The 25,214-nt window shown below is 28.0% G+C and overlaps 1 protein-coding gene across 4 annotated transcripts in view; it reads right to left on the bottom strand.

The window, feature by feature from the left end:
• LOC129965669 (ETS homologous factor-like) overlaps window positions 1-25,214 on the bottom strand; it is a 159,979-nt gene that overhangs the window by 9,212 nt on the left and 125,553 nt on the right. For 3 of the 4 annotated variants that reach the window (XM_056079767.1, XM_056079768.1, XM_056079770.1), the window contains exons 2-8: window positions 24,146-24,224; window positions 9,713-9,866; window positions 6,722-6,979; window positions 5,885-6,037; window positions 5,092-5,196; window positions 4,624-4,698; window positions 786-981 (exon numbers count right to left, since the gene is read on the bottom strand). In XM_056079767.1, the coding sequence (XP_055935742.1) occupies window positions 786-981; window positions 4,624-4,698; window positions 5,092-5,196; window positions 5,885-6,037; window positions 6,722-6,979; window positions 9,713-9,866; window positions 24,146-24,224 (1,020 nt within the window). The remainder of the gene's footprint in view (window positions 1-785; window positions 982-4,623; window positions 4,699-5,091; window positions 5,197-5,884; window positions 6,038-6,721; window positions 6,980-9,712; window positions 9,867-24,145; window positions 24,225-25,214) is intronic. The other variant, XM_056079769.1, reaches the window with a different exon arrangement.

Below are 25,214 nucleotides of genomic sequence, written 5' to 3'. Positions count from 1 at the left end.
TAAGTATATATTTTTCAGAAAGATTGAAAAAAATAATTTATTTGAACTCTTCTTTTATTCAAGCAATATAACTGATAGTTCGAAAGCAACCTTTAGGCAGAATACTTATATAGGCCATTTGGCAACAATCTCAAATCATTTTTCTTATAAGATAAACTGAATTCATAAAAATTTTATTTAAAAAATAGTAAGAATTAAATTAATAGTCTACAATAAAAAAGACATTAGTATAAGATTCCTTTGTGAAATTATTTTGTAGTAAACAAAATATTTATTGAAATTTTTAATGTTATTTGTTTATTTTGCGTCAGTAGCTATAATTTAATATTAGCTAAATATGACCGTAAGGTTCACAAGTTCATAATATTTCATAATCATAATATTTTAACTGTTTAAACAACGTCACTGAATTGCAGAATTTAAACCTTCCGATTAAAGTACCTGAAACAATAATAAATAAATTTCCAGGCAATAACAAATAAATCTGAACAAATAAATTTCAACTTTCCAATTCATCTGCATCTTTAAAACTATTTTGCCAGCATATAATTCTTAATTTCTGTGGATATCTCAGAAAAATTAACTGTATTTAGAAGCTTTGAAAACAGAGATTTTAATCTAAATTTTAAATCAAATTAATCATTTGTAATATATATAAGGTTCATAGTGAAAACGTGTTATACCTTAAGAATTAATGCCTATTATGTTACCTATAATATAGTGCCTTAAGACTATAAGATTTAGAATGGACGCAAATATTATTAATACAAAATGCGAATACAAACCTCATGGCTCTGCTGAGTTTTTCGTATGTCATCCTGGGATTTTGCTTCCTGTCCCCCCACATTTTCGCTACGCGGTCCGACTGCACGAACTTGAAGATCCCGTCCTCGGGTCTTTCCCAGCGAATCAGGCTCGGATTTGTCACAGGGTCCAAAAGCAGGTCACGGATGAACTCCCACAATTTTCCGTTTCCTTTACCTGCAAACAGGATCGCAAATGTGACACACTGATTTAGTAGCCGCAAACAATAGTGTTATCGCACTTCCGATCAAAAAAGAGTATGTTTACGCAATTAGGAAAGATGCTAAAATACTATTAGGGCTCTTCGTCCAATTCCCGTATAACCCTTTTCCCACAAGGGAGTTGCAGTTCAAGGCTAGACATCATGCATATTATGTACGACCGTAGTCAAATAAGTTGCACTGATCATAGAATTGTTATCTAAAGATTGCCAAAGGGAGAATATTAATATTTGTCGATGTAAATTGATCTTTAATTCTTTGAATGCTTACATCACGCGGATGATAAGTTTTTTTTTTCTTTCTTAATGAGAACAGCGTATTCAAGAAGGGACATGAAAAATTTCAATTTAATTTTTATAGAAATGTGGTGATTGGAAGGGAAAATGAAATAGAAATACTGACACCAGTTTAAAGAAGCGCCTTAGGAACAAATACATTAGTGCATATATCCAACTTTAAAAAAAAGTATGATGAAAAGTTGAAAATAATAATAAAATATACAGTTTACTGTACCATTGATGGGGAGTAATCGCAAAAAAGAAATCAGATAATATCTCGAAAGCCACTTGCTACCGCTATGAAATGGAATCTTCACAATGCGCATATCTTTTCCGTAAATATTAAAAGTTGATTAATTTTTAACATTTTAAAATTAAAAAAATGCAATTCAAAAATTTTGAATTGTCTAATTATTATTCTCAGGGATAAAACGCATATTTGGTTAACTGATAGCTAATTGGAGAATACAGACGCGTAGAACGATGAAACGCTCTTTGATCTTGCATATATAACTGGTTAAGACTTCCGATTTAAACTTTGCTAAGAATAATGCCAGATATACTTTACGACGATATTAGAAAATTAAGGGAAATATTAAAAATTTAATGCCAATTTATTGTGAATTCTTTTCGTATAATCCTATAAAGTTATACGAAAGATAGCGGCAATTAAATATGTTTAACTTCGCTACTGCAGGATAATTTAGGCAGAGCCTCTAATTTTTACTTATAGACACGTAGGAAACGAAAGTACAAAAATAAATGCACTTGGGTTTCTATTGACATTTAACGGTTTTTAGTAAGTATTTGTTATACTTTCTTTTAAACATACATCGGTAGATATAAATAAGAATTCTCAGAAACTCGATATTCCTTTAATCCAGGAGCGGATAATTATATGCACAAGTAATATAGTGTGTAGGCAATTATTTTTTAATCCATCCATTATCGTAACAGCTGGAATATACAATTCATTAATATTAGCGTCTAAAAGAAATTTTATAATCATCCATTCAGAAATAAACGGATCATTATAAATGTAAAGCACAAGATTTAAATGTGTCTTTTCATTTATCGGTTGCTGCCTGACCTGACGATCATAGTGTGTTTTTCTGATTGAAAGCGGCATAAGTTGCTGTAAAAATTACTTGAAAGTTTTCACAATTTTTCATTTATATCCGATATTGGTAAAATAATAATGTCAAAGTCTATTTCAATCCCAGATTTGCAAGAAATATATGTAGATGATTTATTAAATATTCATTTTCAATAATATTTTTAGTTGATATGACATTTTTTTAAAAAAAGTATTTATAGCGAACTATTTCTCAATAATGGATTCGACATAAATTTGAAATCGACAGTCACCATGAGTATTGCTTTCTTTTTTACATATACCTTGCTATTTTCATTAACTGCATATAATTTGGATGAAATGCGCATACTCATCGCGTTAGATTTTTCTTAGTCATAATGCAAAAAAAAAAAGAAGAAGAAGAAACTGGGTGTCGGTGAATCATACGAAAAGTGTCGCATTAATTTATCAGTTGAATTCATGACCTATTACTAAAATCATACTGTTGTCAGCATGATGCAAGATATCTCCAACCAAAAAAATATTGGAGAAAGGAAAATACAAAAAATTATTTTCTCCAAAATGCTACAAGTTTTTAGATAAAAACAGCCATTTGAATTGTATCAAAATTAAATTTAAAAAATAAAGATGGAAATTATTATATCATCAATGGAATATTTTTCATTTTATTTAAAGCACATGAAATGACACAAATATGTACAGCAACCTCCACTTATAATGAAATTTAAATTAAATGTAATATTATAATAAGAAAGAAAAAATATTTATTAATTATAATTACTAAAAAATCTTTGAAAATATATTTGTAACATAATAAATGAAATTATTTATAATTTCACAAGTTGTTGTAAAATCATAAAATATTTGACGAAGCAATTAATGTACATATTAAAAAGATTAAATAGCTGCCATTTAATGTGATTACTTCGGGTCTTAAGAATTTCGATAACGCTAACAAATAAATAAAAATAACCGAATTGATTAGAATTAATTATATGTTTATCAAATGAAGGAAAAAATACTTTCTTCAAGGCTTTAATTTATGTTAAAAGTAATAATTAAAAAGTTCGTTAATTGTTGTTTATCGATAATTATTTCTTAACAATTTACCTATAAATTTGTATTTGTATTGTATTTGTTGAACCATGCAACAAGTTGAATGCCAAAATATCAAGCACTTGATTAATTTCTATGTTTGTTAGAGGATTTTTTTACCCACTTAGAGTCATCTCCGTCAGAATCATCAATGCTTGGTCTCGCTCACAAAAAGCTAATGATTTTTCAGAATTTTACAAAGAAGGTGCTGATAAATTTTCAACTCTGTCGTAGCGTTGCTTTTACACATTTTAGGAAAGCGTTTATACATGTTAAGAATTTCCTGTTTATCTGTTTATCCTTAACTCTTAAATCAGTTGCTTTTATCCATCTAGCTTTCGCAAATCAATCGCAGAGAGTAGTAGTTTATAAGACACAAACTTGACTCGACTCTCTTTTAAATTAATCCAGGCTGCTCTAATTCAGATAAAAGAATGTGAAACCCACAGAAAAAAAAGACACCTAGGCGTTTCCTTGCTAGGAGAAATTTCGTTAACGTTGATAAAAATAAAGTATCGGACAATTCTTTACTTCAAACCTGATAATATTAAAAGATGTAGTGATCAATTAAACGAATATTTGAATGTACATTTTAACGTGGATGGTCTGGTGGTAAGGCTTCGTCTTCAGAATAAGAGGGTTCCTGGTTCGATACCCGATTCCATCGAAAAAACGTCGTGTCAGTAGACCTACTGCAGGCCGAATCCGTCGTAACCAAATTTCTTCCAGCTGGCTTGACACGAAAGATTGGAGAGGGGAGTGTCAGTCCAGGCGCTGCCCCCACCATGGCTCAAAATTACGAGGTCCATTCCAAAATAGAAGAAGTTTAATATTAAAACGGGATGTTAATATAATTAAACTAAACTGTATGCATCAGTTCGGCAACAAAGGTTTTCGATAACATTAAACGGCATGCACTGAATATAAAATTTTGGATTTTCGTTATATTTTTTCACTCCTTAATGCATTGCTACAATGAATAATTCAGTGGGGACGGTATATCAAACTATATGATACTACGAATTCTGTCAATCATATCAATCGATAAGGATGACATACTGAGCGAAGTTGAGGCACTATATAAAGGGAGGTTGCTGTACAGAAAATAATTAATGTGCCGACAAGATACCTTGTCGACTTCTGGAAGATCTGGCTTCCGATTTAGGTGGCCTACCTCTTCTTCCTGGCTTCTTCCCGTCAATATCTGAAACAATTGGGAAGACAACACCGATTAGAAAAGGATATAAAACAATGATTCAACAGATAATTAGAATTTTTTAGATAAATCAAACTACAGTGAACTAAAAATAATATTTATTCGTTTTTTATTTTCATTTTGAAAATATGCAATACCGAATTTTTGTAGAAGTTATTTTTGTGAATTTCATTCTAATAATTATAGAGAGATAATTATAATCTAAGATAAAAGAGATAATTATAATCTAAGATAAGAGAGATTATAATCTAAAATAAGAGAGATAATTATAATCTAAGATAAGAGAGATAATTATAATCTATTTAATCTTCTAATTATAGAGAGATCCGAAATAAATAATTAAAGCAATAATAGAACGGTTAAATGAATTAATTATTTCACCTGAGCATAATGATGACATTATGAATGCTGGAGTGTTGACTGCAGATTTTTCATTTGCGGTGCTCATACTACTGCTTGTACTTTCTCTATCTTCTCGGTCAGAATCTGAAAATAAGTTTTAAAAAACCTACAACTCTACTGATTTATAAATAAGTAAAATTTTAAACGTAAGTATATTCTCAAATTATATTATTGATAATGATTTCATAACATTACTTGGAGTTAAAGTAAATAAGAGTCTAAAATAAAAAAATACGTATTTTCGAACTAAAAAAGATTATTCAATTCTATATAAATGACGAAAAAAAATCAATAAGTATAAAAAACAGATAATTTACAATTCAAGTTTTAAGTATAACTCAGCATTTATTGCATACAAAGCGCAAGCATTTATTAATTATTAATTGTAAGTAATAAGAGTCAAAGGTCTAATAAGGTTAAATTTAAAGTTTTTAAGCAAACAAAAAAAAGACCATATCAAAAAAAAATTATAATATCAATAGAAAAAAATTCTTAACACGCCAGAAAGCAATTATTTTCTATAAAAATAATAATTAATCTTAATTATCACTTCTCATTAATTTATTTTAAATGTTAGGTCATCTAAACAACACACATACATCACCTTAATTTAGTAATTGGTGGTGATGAATTAATTCATTATTGGGAAATCACAACCGAAGATCTATCTGTCAAACTAACATTTTTAATGTGGCGTATCGTATTTTTATAAAATAATACTTTAATTTATAGATTAGAAAACAGAAATTAGGATCAAAATAAAGATTCTTACCATGACTTGATGATGGGCTGTTACCCTGTATGTCTGATCCAACAACACTCAGAAGTTGTGAATACGTGTCATTCGACCACGTATGGAAGGCAGGTAAAGGATTGTCAGACCTTATTGATGAAGTAACGTCCAATGATGTTGGACTTAACTGATCTGAAAAGTGAATTATTACACTTAAAAATTATCTGTTAAAGAAAGCACCGAAAAAATTCCATAAGAAAATCAAATATTTATAGAGCAAATCAAAATTCTACATAAAACTTTTTTATACTAAACTTGTATACTTAAATCTTCTAATCAGAAAATTGATTAAACATGACACAGTTTCCGTTTCATTTGTTCTATATTCATTTGTTCAATTAGAAGTAATTGAATTTGAAAAGATTAAAAATTACGTAAAAAACAACCGGAATGCCATAAAAATATACCACCAATTAAAGTTAAATGGATATCATATTGCATTAAAACTAGTTTACTACAACTACAATAAAATTGATATCATAACTTCTTAAAGTGTTAAGATTTATGCATTTTTCCTTGTTCTAGCAAGACTTTTATTAGATCCTATAAATCAAGTAACTATAGTTAATCAAACCTTTGGATCATCCTAGGTTTGAAGGTTTTGATAACTCAGCGAAAGCTCAGACGGATTTAAGCAACCAATAGTCAAACAGACAAAGTCCTTTCATGATAATACACCACACCCACTTAAATGCAAAAGGACAACTGAGATTCTTTTTTAAAAGCTCTCAAAAAATTAGATAAACTCTTATCTTGACACATGCCAATAAGTTAAGACATTTGGGAGACAAGAGGAAAATTTCATAGCGCACTTACAGTGATGATTCGCTATTTCGTTCTGTAGGCTTTGATAAAGTAGGGGTCCGTATTGGTGGTCTAATGTATAAAAGTCGGACTGAGACAGTTCGCAAAGGGTTTGTCCGTTCATGCGATTCAGTTCTGTCATGCAGTTGAGTTCGAGAAGATCAATGCCAGTTTGTCTGGACCAGTTGATGAGCCATTCTAAGACTTCCGCTTCTGTCCACTGGTTAGGATGCTTATACTGCCAGGGGCGTGTAGTTTCCCATTGTAAATCTGCAAAGAAATGGAATGCAAACATATGATTTATCTTAAAATATCGACAATACTTGCACATGTCATTGAAATTTCGATATATAATTATGGTGCATACCCTTCAACATTGGTTGCCCAGTCATCAGTAGTACTTCTTACCGCTACGTTAGATATGCAGTATCAATACAGATAGTAGTAGACTCAGATATGTAGTACCAATTAATTATTGATAAATAGCTATTTCTAAAAAATTTTAATTAATTTAATTTTAAAGTTAGTTAATAATAACGAAAAAATTAATAGTTTTAATATTTTTAATTTTTAAACAATTTGTAATAATAATAATGATAAATAATTTATAATTAATTTTAAAACAAATGTTTTTAAACATTATTCAAAAATTATTTAATAGACATTTATTATTAACTAAATATATAAATGAAATATTTTTTTAAAAAAAAATTGCACAATGCAAGTTTGTTGATCAAACAAATTAACATTATTTGTTAATTTACAATTTTGTTCCGTTGATTAGTAATAACCTTTGCTTTTTTTAAAAATCCTCATTGCTCAATTTAACATTACAATCAATTACTCTATTCATTTTTATTATGAGGAGCGACTCCAGTGTTTTTGTATTCAAGTTGGAACAGGATTCTATTTTTTTTTCCTCCTTAAAAATACTAAAAAATACTGTGAGCAAAGATTCGGTTTTTTCGGCATTTTTTCGGCAAGCTTTCCTTAACTTTTTATTATATACCCATAATTACGTATTTTTCACCCAATTTCTATAATAAAATTCCGTAACTGTTGAAGGGTATGTATGATGTCTCAGTGAATTAGCAGAAGTAATGATATTATAAGGATTAATATACAAGAATTAATATGTCTGAAAATCTCCTTTAATTTTTTTAAAAAATGCCGTATAAGTAAGATATAATTTCTTATGGATAATTAATCAAATGTGTTTTAAGAATCCTGAGGAATTTGTCAATACAGCTAATAAAAATTATTTTTTAGGTAAATATTAAACTTTCAGAAACATGCACTTATATTCTTAGGACTGACTGTCTACCAAATAAATTAACAGAGACTGGATGAAGATTGTGAAACTATACAGAAAAGCTTAATTTCCAATCTTTCATTCCGGTACCTAATGGAAGATTACATAAAGTATACACACGTGGATAAATGATTTTTAATTGGATATATTTTTTCCTCAATTTATTCTAGATGGAGATCAGGTAATTACATCATTCAATACTCTGTACTTTCCTCTCTCAACTACAATGGCAATATAAATAAAGCTGCTTTTGAATACAATGGTATTGATGGGTAATACGCAAAATAAATTAAAGTAATTTTAAAATGGAGGATTAATACTGACTGAAAGAATTTCATTTTAGATAAAAATTAAAGATAATCGATAATAAATAAAAGGAAAAAGAAGTTATTGGTGCTTTTATAACTTTTTTTTTCAGAAAATAATTTTCAAATATCCAATCCAAAATGTTGTGGAAAGTCCTTAAAATTTGTTTTAAAATACATAAAAATGCAGCTTTTTTTATTTTTTGTTAAATTTAAATAAATGATCTAAAATGGTTTTATTCAAAACGCAATAAACTTATTGCTTATTTAAATAGACATTTTAAATTACAAAATAAAGAGTAATCACTTATAAAATTCATTTTCTTTTATTTCAAACAAGAAAAATCAATTCATTAAAATCCTATCATTATATAGCATTCTCAACATCATGAATGATTATGGTTTCCACTTCAATCATTATAGTCATGAGAATCTTTTAACTAGTTTAGCAGATCTTTTCTTTGAGCGGCTAATAAATATTCATTGAAAATCATTTACATTGTCTAGAAATTACATTTTGAAAAATGAGGAAAAACCTCGATTTATTTCAATGGTTTTAAGTATTTCCTGGACTTTGTAAGCTTTATTCTTTTGCTTACATCCTTATATTTTATATTTGATAATAAAACACCGGCTATTTTCTTCCTGATTTTAAAAGGTCGAATTGCGACCTTTCTCGTGGCCATTAAGATTTGAAAGATGGTAAGATGCATCAAAATATAATTCAAAATAAATAAAATGTACCTTTAACAGTATACCTAGATTAGCGATGTCTTTTTCAATAAGTAATAATTTTCAAAAAATTTGAGGTAATGAACTGAATTTATATACGTATATAAGCGATTTAACTTTCGAAAATGGCATTATTAATCTAGTGAAATAACTAGGTTATAACTATTTCCTAATAAATCGACTTTAACTGATTTACACAATTTCATCTTTTGTAATAATTTTCAAAATATTTCCCTCGAAACGTTATAATGCTAAAATATGTTATGTTATAATTAACAGTTATAATAAATAAAAAATTGTTATGTTATAATTCTAAATAGACATCAATTTAACCGCCACAATGGCGGAACTGTTTCAACGCATAATGCCTTTTTTTAGCAAGCTCGCGTTCGAAACGAGGTCAGCATATGCACGCCCAAAATTAATAATTTAGTAATTAATTTACACATTTAAAGAACTCTGAAGGAATTGTACCTCCGCAAGACTTATGCTTTGATAATTATAACTTTTCGTGTAATTTTTAAGGAATGCAAGATTCACCTTGAAGATAAAATATTCCTCTATTTTTTACATTACAATACATTTCCCTTTTTAAGAGTCTAGTTTTTTTTTTTTTTGAATAAACACAATAAAGATATATTTTCTACTACATACCTTCATTTGTGCCATTAGGGAACATATATTCCATTATGGCGGAGTTACTGTACTGATTGGACGTCTGGCTGAGGATTGGTGGTTGTAGATCAATGTACTGCATTTCCTTTTTACAAACATCGTTATCGTAAAAGGGTACATCAGAACCTACAAACTGCAATGTAAAAAATAAAAAGTGTTATACACGTTAATAATTGATATTAGAAATTATATCTCATATAATTTAATTTCTTAATTTTTAAAGTGCAAATGGAAAAAAGTAATATTAATTATAATTTATTCTGAAACAACACAATTGAGATATAATTAAATATTAAAATTCAACAATATTATTTTTTCAATTCAATCAAATTATATACATACTTACTAAAAGTTATATAATTCCAATTAAAATTATTGTCTTTTTATTTACCATTAGAAATCAAAGAAATTAAATTAATCTGTTAAAGAAATTCAATTCTGAAAGCATTAATATAAATAAATTTGATGAAATTATTTGTCAAATTGCAAAACATTTTTTTTTATTAAATGGTAAAAAATTAGTTAGATGAGCATTATTTCGATATCAAAACAACTGAAAATTCATCATTTCAAAAAAAAAAAAAAAACTCAAAAGTATTAAACAGCTTTCATTTTGTTAAAAATCCTATTTTTCAAAAAAAAAAAAATAATAATAATAAAGAAGCAAGGGTTTTTTTTATATACAAATGTTTATTTTCGAAAAAAAAATTATTTTGTAATTTTTCTAATTCTTATTTTTTTTTTCCTTTTTTTAGGTGCGTGGGGGGTAAAGAAAAACTTTCTGTAAAATCTCTTCATAAAACTATATGGTTATTATTGTTTCTGTAAACCACTTGTGTTTAATGATGACAGTGCTCTCAGAAAAATTAATTTAATAATAAAAAAATTAATTTTATTACATGAAAGAAAATGAAAAAATCAATACTCGCTGTTAATTACAAAACATTTATTATGTACTCACAAATAATCGAAATGATTTCACCTGGTTTTAAAATCTGAGTTTACATTCACATTAACAAAACAATCCCAAATTTACACATTGAAATATTTAAAATATATTTTAAAAAAAAATGGTTATCTTGTCGCGAAAAGTTATTTTTAACCATTTCCATTCCACATGATCAAGCACCTTATCTGTCACACGCATATCTATAATTCAGAAAAATGTTTATTTCTATATTAACAGCGGTAAGTAGGCAGATAAGCCTTCTTCCTGATGCCAAAAATAGGCTAATCTTCGCAGTGATGATTACCTACTTACTTACCTACTCACCAAGATTTGTGACCAGAATGCCCAATTGACTAACTGGATTTAGTTGGAACTGTGCGACTGCCCAAGGAACCGGAGATTCGAGTTTCAGATAAATGCCCGATTTAGAAGAAAGACATTTCATTTCAAAAACAAGAATGATTTTATTTTTAGAAGAGAAATGCGATTCCAAAAAATGCTTCAGGTATTTTAATGTTTATGCAGATTAATGCGGGCATACAAGTATTACGATTCAAGTTATTAAAGAAAATGAATTATGAGAAGCACTCAATAAAGAAACAATTACCAAACGCTATGTTTAAGATCACGAACTGAAGCAACTAAGCATCTAAACTCAACAGCTAGACTCAAAACAACTAAAATAAACTATTTTAACAACTTTAGTTTCTAAAAAGAAGTAAGAAACTGATGTCTGTATCTTGATTTAGGGAAAATATCAGGAAGGATTATAAGCAATACCACTTTATTTAAAGCGTAAATTTAAAAATAAATTTTGTTACAAATTTATTTAAGGTTACTGTCTAACGGTTTTTCTTTAGATAATATGTGAAACTATCATATTAAAATTTTTATATAAAACAATAAAACTAAATTATTAAATAGATATACAGGTTATATAGCAGTTAAAATTTTTAATGCCTGTTTTAATAACAACGTATTTCTAAGCTACTAAACGCGAAATAAACAAACTCATGAAATTATATTTAATGAACTTCATTATAGCATGATAAAATTGATTAATGCAATTAGTTAGGAAAAAAAGAAAAATAATTAATTTTTAACATGAATATAATTATATCCAATCATTTACTTGAAATACTTATTATGTGAACAATTAATCAACTTTTTTCCAACTTACAAATCTTAATTCATGGCAACTTGGACGGAATTCTTCTTTTCATGTATCTAAACATTTTCACTTTTGTATTTAATAAGAAAAATTGTCTCTATTAGATCAAATCTCTATTTACAACAAAATAACCCTCATAAAAATATTAAATTCCCTTTTTTTTTCTCAACAAATTTATTTTTAAATTCATTTCATTCTGATATGGAGCTACAAGTTCTCGCAAAATAAGCAGAAATTTGATTTGAATGAGAGTATTCTGAATAATAAAGATTTGAGATTAATGAAATTTTGTATTTTGTTTTATTCCTGTTCATTTTATGTATTTAAATATTTGTAACTACAAACACAACATTTATGTATACCATGAGCTTTGAAACCGCCACCGATATTCAAATACTCAGTAATATATCTACCTATATTGTTAAAAGCAAGATATTGTCTACACAACTGTTTTATTTAAGCAAATACAGAAAAGGTATATTTTAAAAAGTGTTCAAGTTCAGCGACTAAGAAACGAAAAGAAAAAAAAAAACAAAAACGCCACTGAGAAGAGCAGGCACAAACTGAATCTATTGTTTCAAAACTATTCTATTTAAAAAATATTCTATATATGCAAATTGGAAATTCTGTCATGTTTTTATCAAAAACATGAACATTTTTTTTATATTCGCACATGCATTCTAATAAAAAAAAAACCACGAAAAGCATTGCGATTCTTAGCGCATTCCATCTGCGATACACAACTCACCATATCTGGGGTAGTAAGCAAACAAAAATAAATACCCGTCCCTTACTATAGAGGATCAACGAACTTTTATAAACCTTCACGCATTTTCTTTTTCTTCCATTCAATTATTTTATTTGTTCTTTTCTTTCTTCTGTGTTGTTTAGGGAAGTAAAATTGACACAGGAGGAAGTCGTGCCGCTTCTCAATATTCTTCGCCAGCTCTTGCGTTAAATAACGTTCTCTATTATTTTTTTATTATTATTATTTTACTTTTAGAAGTCGTACCTACCCCTAGCAAGCAAAAGTTGCTCTAATGAATGGCTCTGGCGTGTGGGTCCAGAGCACGTATTGGGCAGGTGAAAGGATCTAAAAATAAAGCTTGAAAGTAACTGGGTCTTCGGTTTCGTATCGAGGTTTGCTTTCTTTATACCTTAATTGCTCTGTCTTAACGGAGAAATGATATTGGTTTTTTTCTTTCGGACTCAGATTGCTTAATCTGTCATAAACACGGTTCATAATACAATGATAAACATTTATGCGTTAGGAGTTTAACATGTTGTTATCACGGAAAAGGAATAAATGTAGCGTGAATTTTAAAGACAAACAAATCTCTTGTTTTATTTAAATTGTCTACTTAAGAAGCTGTTTAGATAAAGCATGTATCATATGTTAAAAATAGGGTTTTTGAAACTGTGTCATTTAATTTTTAGCAATTTAATAAATTCATATTATATATATATATATATATATATATATATATATATATATATATATATATATATATATAATCAGAATTGTTCGAATTGTGGAAAAATAACACAAATTAAAAAATTAACATTTTAGTCATTCAATTATGACAATAATCACTGCCAAACTGTTATTTTAATAAGATATGAAAAAAAAAACGATTCACTAAAAATTATTGCCTAGTTAAAAATATATATATTTAATATTCTGGCACTTAGATATTTTTTATTTTATTTTTCTTATTATATCTTCAAATGACATAACAAATTAAATCTTATAAAAATATCTCTAAGAGAGGTTCTGGTTTGTTTCCTAATGTGTTAACGATAACTGCCGAACCCCTTAGCTATAAGTCATTGGCACTTAGTATTTTTTAAACTTTTTCATGGATTTTTTGAAATATCAAGAGATAGAAACTTTTATCATCTTGCTTTAAAAACTAGATGATAAATATAGAAATACGATAGAAACTTTAGTAATCTAATTTTCGAAGAAAATTATTTTTCATCATTTTTATAAATATAAAATAGGGCATTCACTATATTTTTCTGCATTAGATTCTCTGTAAATTCTGAAGCCATGGTAGATAAAAAATTTGATAGATACAGCCAATAGAAAGAAGCCAAGACTTATTAAATACACAAAAATTATATTAAAATAATATTGACTAGGAATCGAAATGAAAGAAGAAGATTTTTAATTCCAGATATTTAATTTAAATTCTGATGCATAAATTGAAAACAGTGCTTTAATCTCTTTTGACCATTTGAAAATCTATTTATTTTCATTGAGATTTCTACGGAACTTCGGATATAATTATGCATAGCATGCGTTTTATACATAACTCAGAAAATTATCGATAAATATGAGTAAAATCAGTCGCATTTGTCATTTCTATTTATATGATCGACATCAGATAATATTTGAACGTAAATGTCGAAACTATAGTATAATAAACCTACTGAAAAATTCAATTAAGGCGATAAAGATTTTCAAACTATTATTTTAATAGTAAATGATAAATTACGATTTCCTAAAAATTACTGCATAGTTTAATATATAACTAACTAACTGTGCACTAACTTTATCCTCAGAAAAATAAATTTCACGTTAGAGATTATTTGATGACTTAACTTCACTGAGATACTTAAGTATATTCAAAACTTTTCTTTGCTTCAAATTTCTATTTATTTTAGTTATTATGTTTACTTCGAAATCCTTCGTCGCCCATTTCAGCCAATAGCACACCCTTTAAAACCCCTTTAATATTTTAAATATTTTTTTTAATTTAACATAATATCTTTAAAAAATCAAACTTTTCAAATTGTATACTTTTTGTGGGCATAGTGCAACATTAGAACAATTTTAAGGATCTTTTAGATGTAACTGAAACTTTAACTGAACTTTTTTGTCTCTCCACTATTACGAATCGTTTGCAGTAATTACTTCAGTTTAAACGAACCATTTCTTAAGGCTAATTAAAGGAAAATAAAACTAATACAAGTACAGGAAGAAAGCAATAGACAAGGAGAAATATCTTCTTAATTTCAGCTCGTTAACACGATGACTGTGAAATGGGTGTGTTTAGTTTCTGGAACTAACCACGCCGAAAGTGATAAACACAGTTAAAAAGATTTAAATATATAAAGCGTAACAAACAAACAGAGTCTAGTAGACGAAATGTAGTATTTTTTAATCATTTCATCAATCTAATTTTTTTAGGTGCTACTGAATTTCGTTATAATCTAACTTTCTGCAGCACTACTTTCGTAATGCTATTTAAAATGGTGTAATAATTAATGTTGCATACGAAATAATTAATCACTTCTGCGTGAAATTCTGAATTTTGAAATCTATTTTTTATATAAAAAAATAATATCCTACATTTTTGTATTTGATTACAGAAACATCTTAAGGTAGATATTAAATTTGTGAGGTCCAACAACGTCAAATCTAAGAAAATATTGACTTCATCGACAAGAAACAAAAATTTTCGGTAATTTTTAAAGTTGTTTGATTAAAAGATTATAATGATATGTTACAAAGAAGAGACAATGTGTTAATTTGTATTTATTCGCTGAGAGATAATTTTATAATGAAACTGCATTGGTTCTAAATATGTAATAGAAGTGTCTTACAATTTTTATTACATTCATATTCATTACTATCAATATATCACACTGAGATCCTTCTTTTTATTTAGCGTAGATAAGCTTCAGCGAATAAAAAATGCTAAGCAAAATGCAAACGAAATGGAAAATGCAAAATCGTCTGCAATATAATACTAGAGACGTTTTAATTATTTTTTTACAATATTTTGTACAAAATATACTACAGAAAATAAAATAGTCACCCAGACTTCAAACATTACATCCAGAATAAAATAAACTTTACATGCCTGCCTTATTAAAAAACTTTTTTTTAATTTTTGAAAAAAAATAACAAATTTTTACTATTTTTATAATTTTAAAAGAATAATAAAAACTATGCAAAATGTAAAACGATAATAATTTATATTGAATATAAGGTTCGAAATCAGTCTTTTTTAATTCGATAGCGGCAGCGAATTCGATAGAATAGTTAAACTTGAAATATATATATAACACCAAACATCTGCATTTGCAATACAATGCCAATTAATTTCCAGTTGTTCAATTTTTTTAATGAACGCAAAATTTTCCATTCATTAAATTTCATGGCTTGCGAACTCGAGCGTTACTATTCATTAATCTAAAACGAAAGCTACATGAAGATGAAGAAATGGAAATTTCAGAAGAACGAGGCTCTGTTCCATTTTCAGACCAACGACATATTTTTGTAAAGTCATGGGAAGAAAAATGGAAGCTAAATTGACTTACCGTACGCGGAGGCATTTAGCTGCGACATTTTCATGGTCGAGTGAAATTCTAGGTTGATCGTTTTTTTTTTAAACTTCATCAGAAGCTAATATAGAGAAAGCATGATTTTTTTTGCTTCAAGGAATATTAGAGAAGAATCGTATTTGCTCGTAAAAGATGTACTGTGTTCCATTTATTCCATAAAGAAATAAGATTAATCACCATTGAAACTTGACTTATAAAATAAACGAAATGAAACAATGTTTAAAAGTGAATATCATCATCTTCGTTCTCAAATTTTTTAATTACATTTCAATGCATGGTTTATTTTATGATATCACGAGCTTTATGCAGTAAGACATTTATGGACCCATAATATCACAAATATGACTGTAGTTACAATGTGCTGATTAAGGTAATGTACAATGCAATATTTAATGCATTTAGCATTTTGAATTTCATTCAAATAAAACTTTGTTAAAATTACTATAAAAAATTAGCCAACTGATCTATGATAACAATTTCTTCAGCTTGCGATCTAGGCGTCCTGGGTTCGAGTCTCGATTTGGGCATGGATGGTCTTCTGTTGTTCTATCTGTGAGATGTGTGAATGTGCCCTCCTGTAAAAAGGGGTTGTGCAAGCGAATGAGTGATGCATGAGTAGCAAAGTCGTACTCTTGGCCCTAGTTGGCGCTGCTAAAAAAACAAGAGACGCTCCCCCACCGGCTTAAAATCGCTGTCTTCGTACCAGCGGGTTTGTCCATGGCAAGTGCCATAAGAAACCACAACAACATTTTTTCAGCTTCATATACCTGATATGAATCTCTCACTTTTTGTTTCTTAACTATTTGATGTAAGCATATAAATTATTTATGATACCGCACAGAAAAACGCCATATTAATATTTTACATAGTAATAATGTATTTTACCAGCAAATTTCGAATAATTTGGAAATAGTTTGAAAGAATATAACTGTTGTATAATAAGAATTTAACCTTCCGAAAACGAAATTGTGCTGCGTATTCTAAAACTGTAAACTATTGAGTTACATAATAAAGTGCGATTAAACATTTTTGTCTGAATGATTAATGTTTCAATTCTTATCAGATGACAATTATAGTTGTATAATAAGAATTAAAACTTACATTTCAAACAATTATTGATTGCATGCTATGATTTAAAGTTATATAATTTAAGAACTAGCGTAAGAGATTGAAAAATTAAAATTTATTAATATCGGAAATAAATCATTATAAATTGTATTTATGAAGACAGTACCCAAAATCGTGAATGTGCCTTTTGTGTTTAATTAAGAAACGTTATCGGAAATAGTCTGGGAAAAAAAGTTCGAAAACTTTATTTGTTCGATCGAGGTAGGATTTCTTATTGATAATGTGGAGTATTTACATAAATAAAAATAGTTTTATGAGTTCAAGTTTCATGATAATATCCACCTTTTTAAAGTATTCGATATACGTCATATTTTTTTACTATGGTAAGAAAGTTATCTATTATGTAGCACGAGCACATATTGATAGAAATTTTGATTAAATAAGTCCTCGATAAATACTACCTTGTTGTGCTGAGTTCTTCAAGCATTATTATTAAAATAAATTTTTCAAATTGTTAAATAAAAATCAATTGATTCTAGATAAGTTGTTATTACTGTGATATGAAACATGTTTTAATTGAGCAGAATTAAAGTAGATGATTCTAAATTCTGGAAGAATAGTTATGTATTAAAGTTAAATTTGTATGGAACAATTTGGAGTTCGTTAGAAAAATTTATTATTTTTATTCTTTTCTAATTAAAAGAACAAAAAAAATCTTACGAATTTTGCTAAAATTATTTTTAACAGCATGAGAATTACTTGATAAAACTGCTGTGAAAATGTCAGTGTACTTAAAAATTGAGGAGACTTGTTTTGAGCGTCTAATGTACTCTTAAGCCGTATTATATAGTAATTGCAAACGTTTAATTTCGAATTTATGTAATTAAAATTCGGGCTCAAAAGTCGAAATAATTAAATATTTATTTATTTATTTTAGAAGCTTTGTTTTCAAACAAAAATACATTGTTTGAAGAGAACAAAACACCCCGCATACCTAAGTGAAACTTATAAAAATCATAGCTTATCTGTAATTAAACAACCATTTGTAGATGCGTCCTAAAAATTAACAGATTTTTGTATAGAATATTTTTTATTTCATTTCAGTTTAATAATATTTCTAAGATATTTTTTAAATTATGAAAGCATGCGGAATGTTTTAAAAATATCTTAAAGAGAAGAAAACTACATGTCCTTTACAAAATCTGAAAAAATGATTGTAATTATAATTTCAAAATTTCATAGCTATCTAAAAGTCCTGTAAAAAATGAAATGGCAAAATGCTGTAGCCACCACCAAAGAGTGAATCAAAATTCTTTATTTAGTTTTTTTTTAGAATAATTTTTGCCACAGAGAAATATTTCTTAAAATAAGATAAAATACTTCTTTTTAATTTAATTTCGCCGTTGCGTTTTCCCATTGCAAAAGCCGATAACAGATCATTGACACAGGACCCCTACAGTCCGACAATCCATCAAGCCTTAATTCCATCTTGTCTTAAGTTCAATGATTCAAAAAGGGGCCCTTTCAAGAAGACAGGGGGCCCTGCTTAGGAAAAAACCTTCACCCTGAACTTAAGGCCGAATCCCTAACTGGTCGTTGACGACCTTTTACCGGAGAGATATGATGAAACGTGAGAAGAATTCTGGTAGCAGGTGGTTCCATGGACAATTTTAGGGGAAGATTGGGAATATATCTTTGTAACTTCACGAATACGTATTCAGTAAACGAAGAAAATAATTTTATTTTCAATAGCAGAGAAACCCATGTACGCCTTAGTTTACAAATTTGGTCATATTTGAAAGTATTCGATTTGCAAACAATTTTTCTGAGGATTCAATACCTCTAATGATAGTATTTCAGAGTTACGAACAAGTTATAGAAAATCTACATTGTTAAATTAGGGACAAATAAAAAATTAAATATTACTTGAAGAAAAATATTTTACATTCTTTCCGGACAGCATAAACTGATCTTCATAAATTTCTTTTATGATGACGTTGTATATTATGGTAACTAATGATGACTAAATTTTTTTCTCAATTTGATTTGCTCAGGGTGATGTCCCACATTTTTATGATAAATTTCATGACTTTCATTGATTTTGAGTGAAGAATTTATGCATAAACTAGGGTTGTAAATTTTCGAATAAGACATTATCTAATGTAAAGGAGATATTATAATGCCCTTCAGATATATATTGAAATCGAGAAACTTTATTTTGAAATACTATTTTCCTTTGAAATGATCCACAAGTTCTATTATCTAAGATGATCTTTAGAACACGTATGTTCTTTAGATTTGTATTTCATCGCCAACGTCAAATCTAGAATAGTGTCTCTCATCTGTGCAAACAAGTCATGAGAGAGAACTCAGAAATCAAGTATCGACAGAATTAGACTGCACTCTTTGATCAGCAGTGAAGTGTTAAACCCACGATGCCTTATTGTATTTTAGCAAATAGTAACAGTACTGGTACAATTCTTAAGAATTTTTAAACCTTCTGATAAATACGAAATTATTTTTCACTTTTACGTCAATATGATATTCAATATGAAATACAGAATTAACGCTATACTAAATATTTTTTTTCCTTTTATCCAAAACAATCTATTAAATATTTTTCTTTTTCATCAAGAAAAATCAGAATAATATCTTTATAAATAGGGGAAGCCTCTTAACTATCTTTATGTTCTTGACTACACTTCGATTTTTTTTAATTGATAAATTATGTATGAAAATTATGAAATTTATTAGTAATTGTTGTTAAAATAATTAAATATGTTTTAACTTAATGATGATGAAAAATACATCAAATGGAACAATGAAAATAATTTTCCAATTCGAATGCAAATAATAGTTATATTACTTTTCTTTTACATAAAAGTTATCATAACCACTACTAAATATTTTATCACTATCAAAGAGAATGGCGTCTGAATCATTATAGATCGAATTAAAATCATTATCCACATAAAATTACAATCAGTTACGGAAATCCTTCTCAAGGCTTTAACAGTATATTTCTGCCGAAGTACCTAAACTGTTAAATACCTATTCTTTCCTATTTTAAAAATATTCTTACTGAAATCTGGGAAAAGAAATGGTGATAATGTGGCTCAAAAATTGAAGGGTAGCAGACATTACATAGTTCCAAGATTACCCTCAAGAAATTACAGTTTCAGTAATTACATAAAGAATTAAAATAATTAAATAAAATATTATTCATGTCGAGCATCAATACATACGAAAAATCTCTCAGATATTTAATAGCAAGCTCATAAATTCGTTTCTTTAAAACAGATTTTTTTTTCTTTAGGGCTTCATTGTTTTATTCGTAATATCGCTTCAAATCCTAACCTTCAACAATTATAATGAAACGAATTAATACTACTATCTAAACAGATGTTCCGCCAAATTTAAGAAGATTAGAGTGTCGATGCTCGCCTTCTTAGTAGATATGCCATATGCCTTAATATTAACCATTTGTGATGACATGAAAAGCCTTTTCTCTACAGTTTTCAAATGTATTTATGCTTTTTTTATAAAACCATGGTTACAAGCTCTCTTTTCTTAATGAAAGGAATCAAGGTAAAGAGAACACGCACCATATGAGCAATTAAGGAGTACGTGACAGCCGAGAATCATCAAGGTACTCTCAGTATGCCCACCAAACGGCATTGCCACCAACAGATTAGGTCGACTATGTTTCGCAAATCAGGAGCAATAACCGAACGTTGAGCGACCTCAGTAAAAAAACATACCGGACGATACTCAACCTGAAGTATCCGGACAAGGACGGTCGATGAAATTGAAACCTAAAGAGTCAAGGGCGCAAAATAAAAGTGGAAAACGATTCGAAATCGTTGATAAAAAGAGAGTTACCTTGTACCACTAAACTATAATTGAACAGTTCGTTGAACTTCTCAAGTCTACGACTCTCTTCAATGTGGGTCACAAAACACACACACACCCGTCCGAGAATCTTATCTCAAGATAAGGCTGGGAGTGCTTTGTGGGTTGGTTTGCAGAGGAATGAGTGAAGGGGTAAAACTGAGATAAAAAGATGGCATGTTTATTGTAGTACGATTCGTGATATTAATTAGCCTTGTAAATATTCTTAGTTGATATAACTGCGAGTAGTATTAACCTCTCAATATTATCTTTATAATTTTTAAACTTTCGTTAATGCATTACGAGTTCAAATAAAGTGTTTTGGAAATCGTAATATCTAAAACTGCTCATTTATAATAGCCAGCAGGATTGCAAGTTAAATCCCACTTCTGAAATTTAAAAAGGTTACTTTCGTAAAACTTTGTTTAGTGATGAAATAATGATATAGATTTTTTTTTATTGATAGTCTCAAATTCAATGATAAAAAATTTTAATAAATATTCAGTTATTAATGGATATTAAAGCAAACTAAAATATTAATGAACAATTCAGATTCCATGACGACCCCACGGTTGAAAAATAAAATTCAAACATAATTAAGTATTTACTATTATGTATTATACACTACTATGTCTATTAAAAATGAAAGGCGCAAATGTGATGCTATGGCCTTTCATTCAAAACTAATCAGATATTATTGCATTATAAAGGCCACGTGTTGCCAAAAGAATTTATTTTTAATTTCATATATTTATTCCAGAAAATAAAATCAAGACACATGAAGATTAATATTTCAGTTTCAGTTAATAAGGCGAACAAATTTACAGAAGAATACGATGAATTTTAATTATTGGCTGTGACGCTACTGCGATAAAAAATAATGTATAGACTTAATTATTTTGTGTGTATAGAATTTTTTGGTAATTCTTGCAAAAATGAGTGATCATTACTTCTTAAAAGTATGGTGCAAGTAATAAAAAAATGCTTCGATATGTATTTTATTGGAAACTCAAATGGAGACAAATTTCACTAACTAATTTCGAGATAAATATTTACTGCAACTAAATTTTGGAAAATAGAAAAATACATAATTAAAAAACGTTTTAAATTTTAGACAGCATTGAAAATTCAATTTAATTTTTTATTATCTTAATTTTTAAAAAATATCACATCTTGGAAAACTAATGCGTTTATCATAATACAAATAAAAAAAAATGCGTTTAATTGAAAATCCGCAAGATGAATTTTTGTTTCATTAATGGAAATTATATACCTAAAAAAATCTAGAAAAGTCTTATAAATTTCTAGATCAATTATATACATTTTCAATAACTATATCTTCATCGGATTCTATTAGCAAAAAAGGTGGTCTTTTTGTAAAGGTATCTCATATGAAACTAATTTAACGCGTCAAACATTTTATCCGTATAGATAAATACAGCATTGTTTATTCTAATCTTGAATTTGAAATCAAAACACCTTTCTAAAAATAATAGTTAATGATGATAATGATATAATATTTCAATGTTAAACGTTCTTTCTTTCCAATATATTTTTCCAATACAAAAGTGTATTCCTATTTTCCCAAAGTCTTTGTTTTTTCTAATAATTATGATTGCAATGGAAAAAAATATGTTTCATTTTAAACTATTAAAAAAAAGAAATATTTATATAATTATATTTTATAAGTGGTAATAATTTAATTAGTATAAATACGACATCATATTTAGGTCATGCTTTTACTTATAATATTTACAAGTTATGTAGTTTTCAAATGAAAGGTAAACGATATTTTTTGAGAAAAATAAAAATTGCATAAAAATGTTTTTTTAATAATTTAAGTTGCTTCATTCTATGATGAAATTTGTGTAAATTCAATATAATACATTGATTTTAAGAAATGCGTATATAAGTATGAAATAAAATCGATCCAAGGACTTATTACATTTCAGAATAACTTTCTGAAATTAATTTAGTACAAACTACTTCCATTTTTATATCTTCTTCGGAACTATAACTAATAATTAGAGTAGAAGTCTGGGTTGGCCACCTACCTTTCCAATTATTTGATGTCCAGTATTTCGCTTTAAATAGAATTAATCTTAAATATAATTTAGCAAATCATGTAAAATAACCTAAAGCATCTGGTAGATAAATAATCCAAAAGTTCCGAGAGTATAATTTTTTATTTTATATTGGTCTGAGTGTTTGTTCTGTATCTTTTCTATTTTATCAAAAGCACATTCCGCCATCATAATTTCAATAAATTAGCTTAATTCACATTTTATGAGTATTCATGGTAAAAGGTCAAATTGAAGCAATAATATGTTACCAATATTCTAAGATAAATACATAATTTTTCGCTACTCAGTAATACACGAAAGTAAAATTATTCTTTGGCAAAGCACTTTAGAGGATTCTCAACGAAAAGTCTCAATTTGGAAACATAATCAGGAACTGAATAACCAATTCAATGGTATCCAGTTTCTTCTTCGTATTAAATCTTTCTAACAGATATTTGCAATTAATATAGTTAATTTTCACAAATGCTTTATACGTTTCAAAAATGAAACTATATATATATTTCATTCCCTCAAATTCTTAAATTTGGCGATAAATCTATTGCAATTAAAAAGATTTTGCATTTATAAAATACCATAATTGCCTTAAGTTTTAATCACTGACTTTAATGAAATATTTTACATAAAAATAAAAACAATGAACAAATTAATTATATGCACTTGGAAGACCTACGGTTTTCAAAAGTGCTGATTTTCAAAAAATTTGATATAAAATGTAAAAATATTTTTATCATTAAAGTCTTTAAGACGTAAGAAATACATATATATTATATGCAGGAACTTCTAATATTTAATTATATTAAAAATAAATACTCATCAAAATTTTACTGATATATAATATTACAGTTTATAAAACGTATAAAAGAAGTAAAAATTAAAAATGGAAATTTTCTTACCTGTAAGTCTGGTGTGAGATCTGGGCTCAGCATACTCCTTTGCTGGACAGGGGCAGTAGCGTGGGATTGATAATATGTTCTGCACAAAGAAACAAAAACTTGGTATCAGGGAACACGGTTCCACACTAAAAATCAATTATTCAAGTTGATGCACAAGTCAAAGTTAGTTCTCGAAAATTGCAAGACTGAGTACTCATATTTCGCGCACAGCTAACAACACACACGGTTACACCACATCGCTAAGTTCTCTCTGGCGAAGCGACAGAAATGTGTGCAAAAAAATCTAACTGGCTGGATTCGCCTTGAAGGCTGTCTTGTATACAAGGTCGCGGGGCGTACAGATCAAGGCAAAAATTTCAATCCCGCCTTTTCGATTCTCTCTCCTCTATTAACAACTCGTTCCGACTTCTTCGCTGGTAAGAGGGAAACTGTTCGACTCTACTACGACTACTTGGGCTGACGTTGATAGTGATGGTAAGAGGAAAGTGACGGAGAGAAACCGGCTTCGGAAGGCATCACTTGGCGAGGATTTGGCGACAAGTGATGATGGAAACAGAAACTGAATAAACAATAACAGTTTCTTTCTCAATTTTTCGGATAAGGCAGGAATGAAATCTGTCCTCGAAAGAACACAATGAACTTCTTCGCAATCACTGAGAATACTTACACAAAATAGTTTTTGTTTATTTTTATTGATTAAGGACAGATAAAAAGCAAGTTAGGTGAAAATGATGTACACTATCATTTGAGGGAGTTAGTAAACTTAGTCGCAAAGTTGCCAATTTTAACTTTTGAATGATTTTTATAATTGCACTCTCTTAAACTAATTGACTGTTTAATGAATAATGTCAATAAAAGTTTAAAATTTAATGAGATCTAATTTTAAAATACCTGAACATTGGCCATTAAAACCGTAAATTATCGATATAAATTAAATTATGTCGAAAATGCTTAGGTAGATATATAAACATTCTCTCCAAAAAAAAAAACCTTTTCAAATCATTACAGAAACAGTACATATAAATGCTAAGATAAATAAATAAAAAATAAAGGTAAATATTTAAAATAC

The sequence above is a fragment of the Argiope bruennichi genome, chromosome 4 (assembly GCF_947563725.1).
Source record: "Argiope bruennichi chromosome 4, qqArgBrue1.1, whole genome shotgun sequence".
NCBI lineage: Eukaryota > Metazoa > Arthropoda > Arachnida > Araneae > Araneidae > Argiope > Argiope bruennichi.
This window is presented reverse-complemented; position numbering and strand designations above follow the sequence as displayed.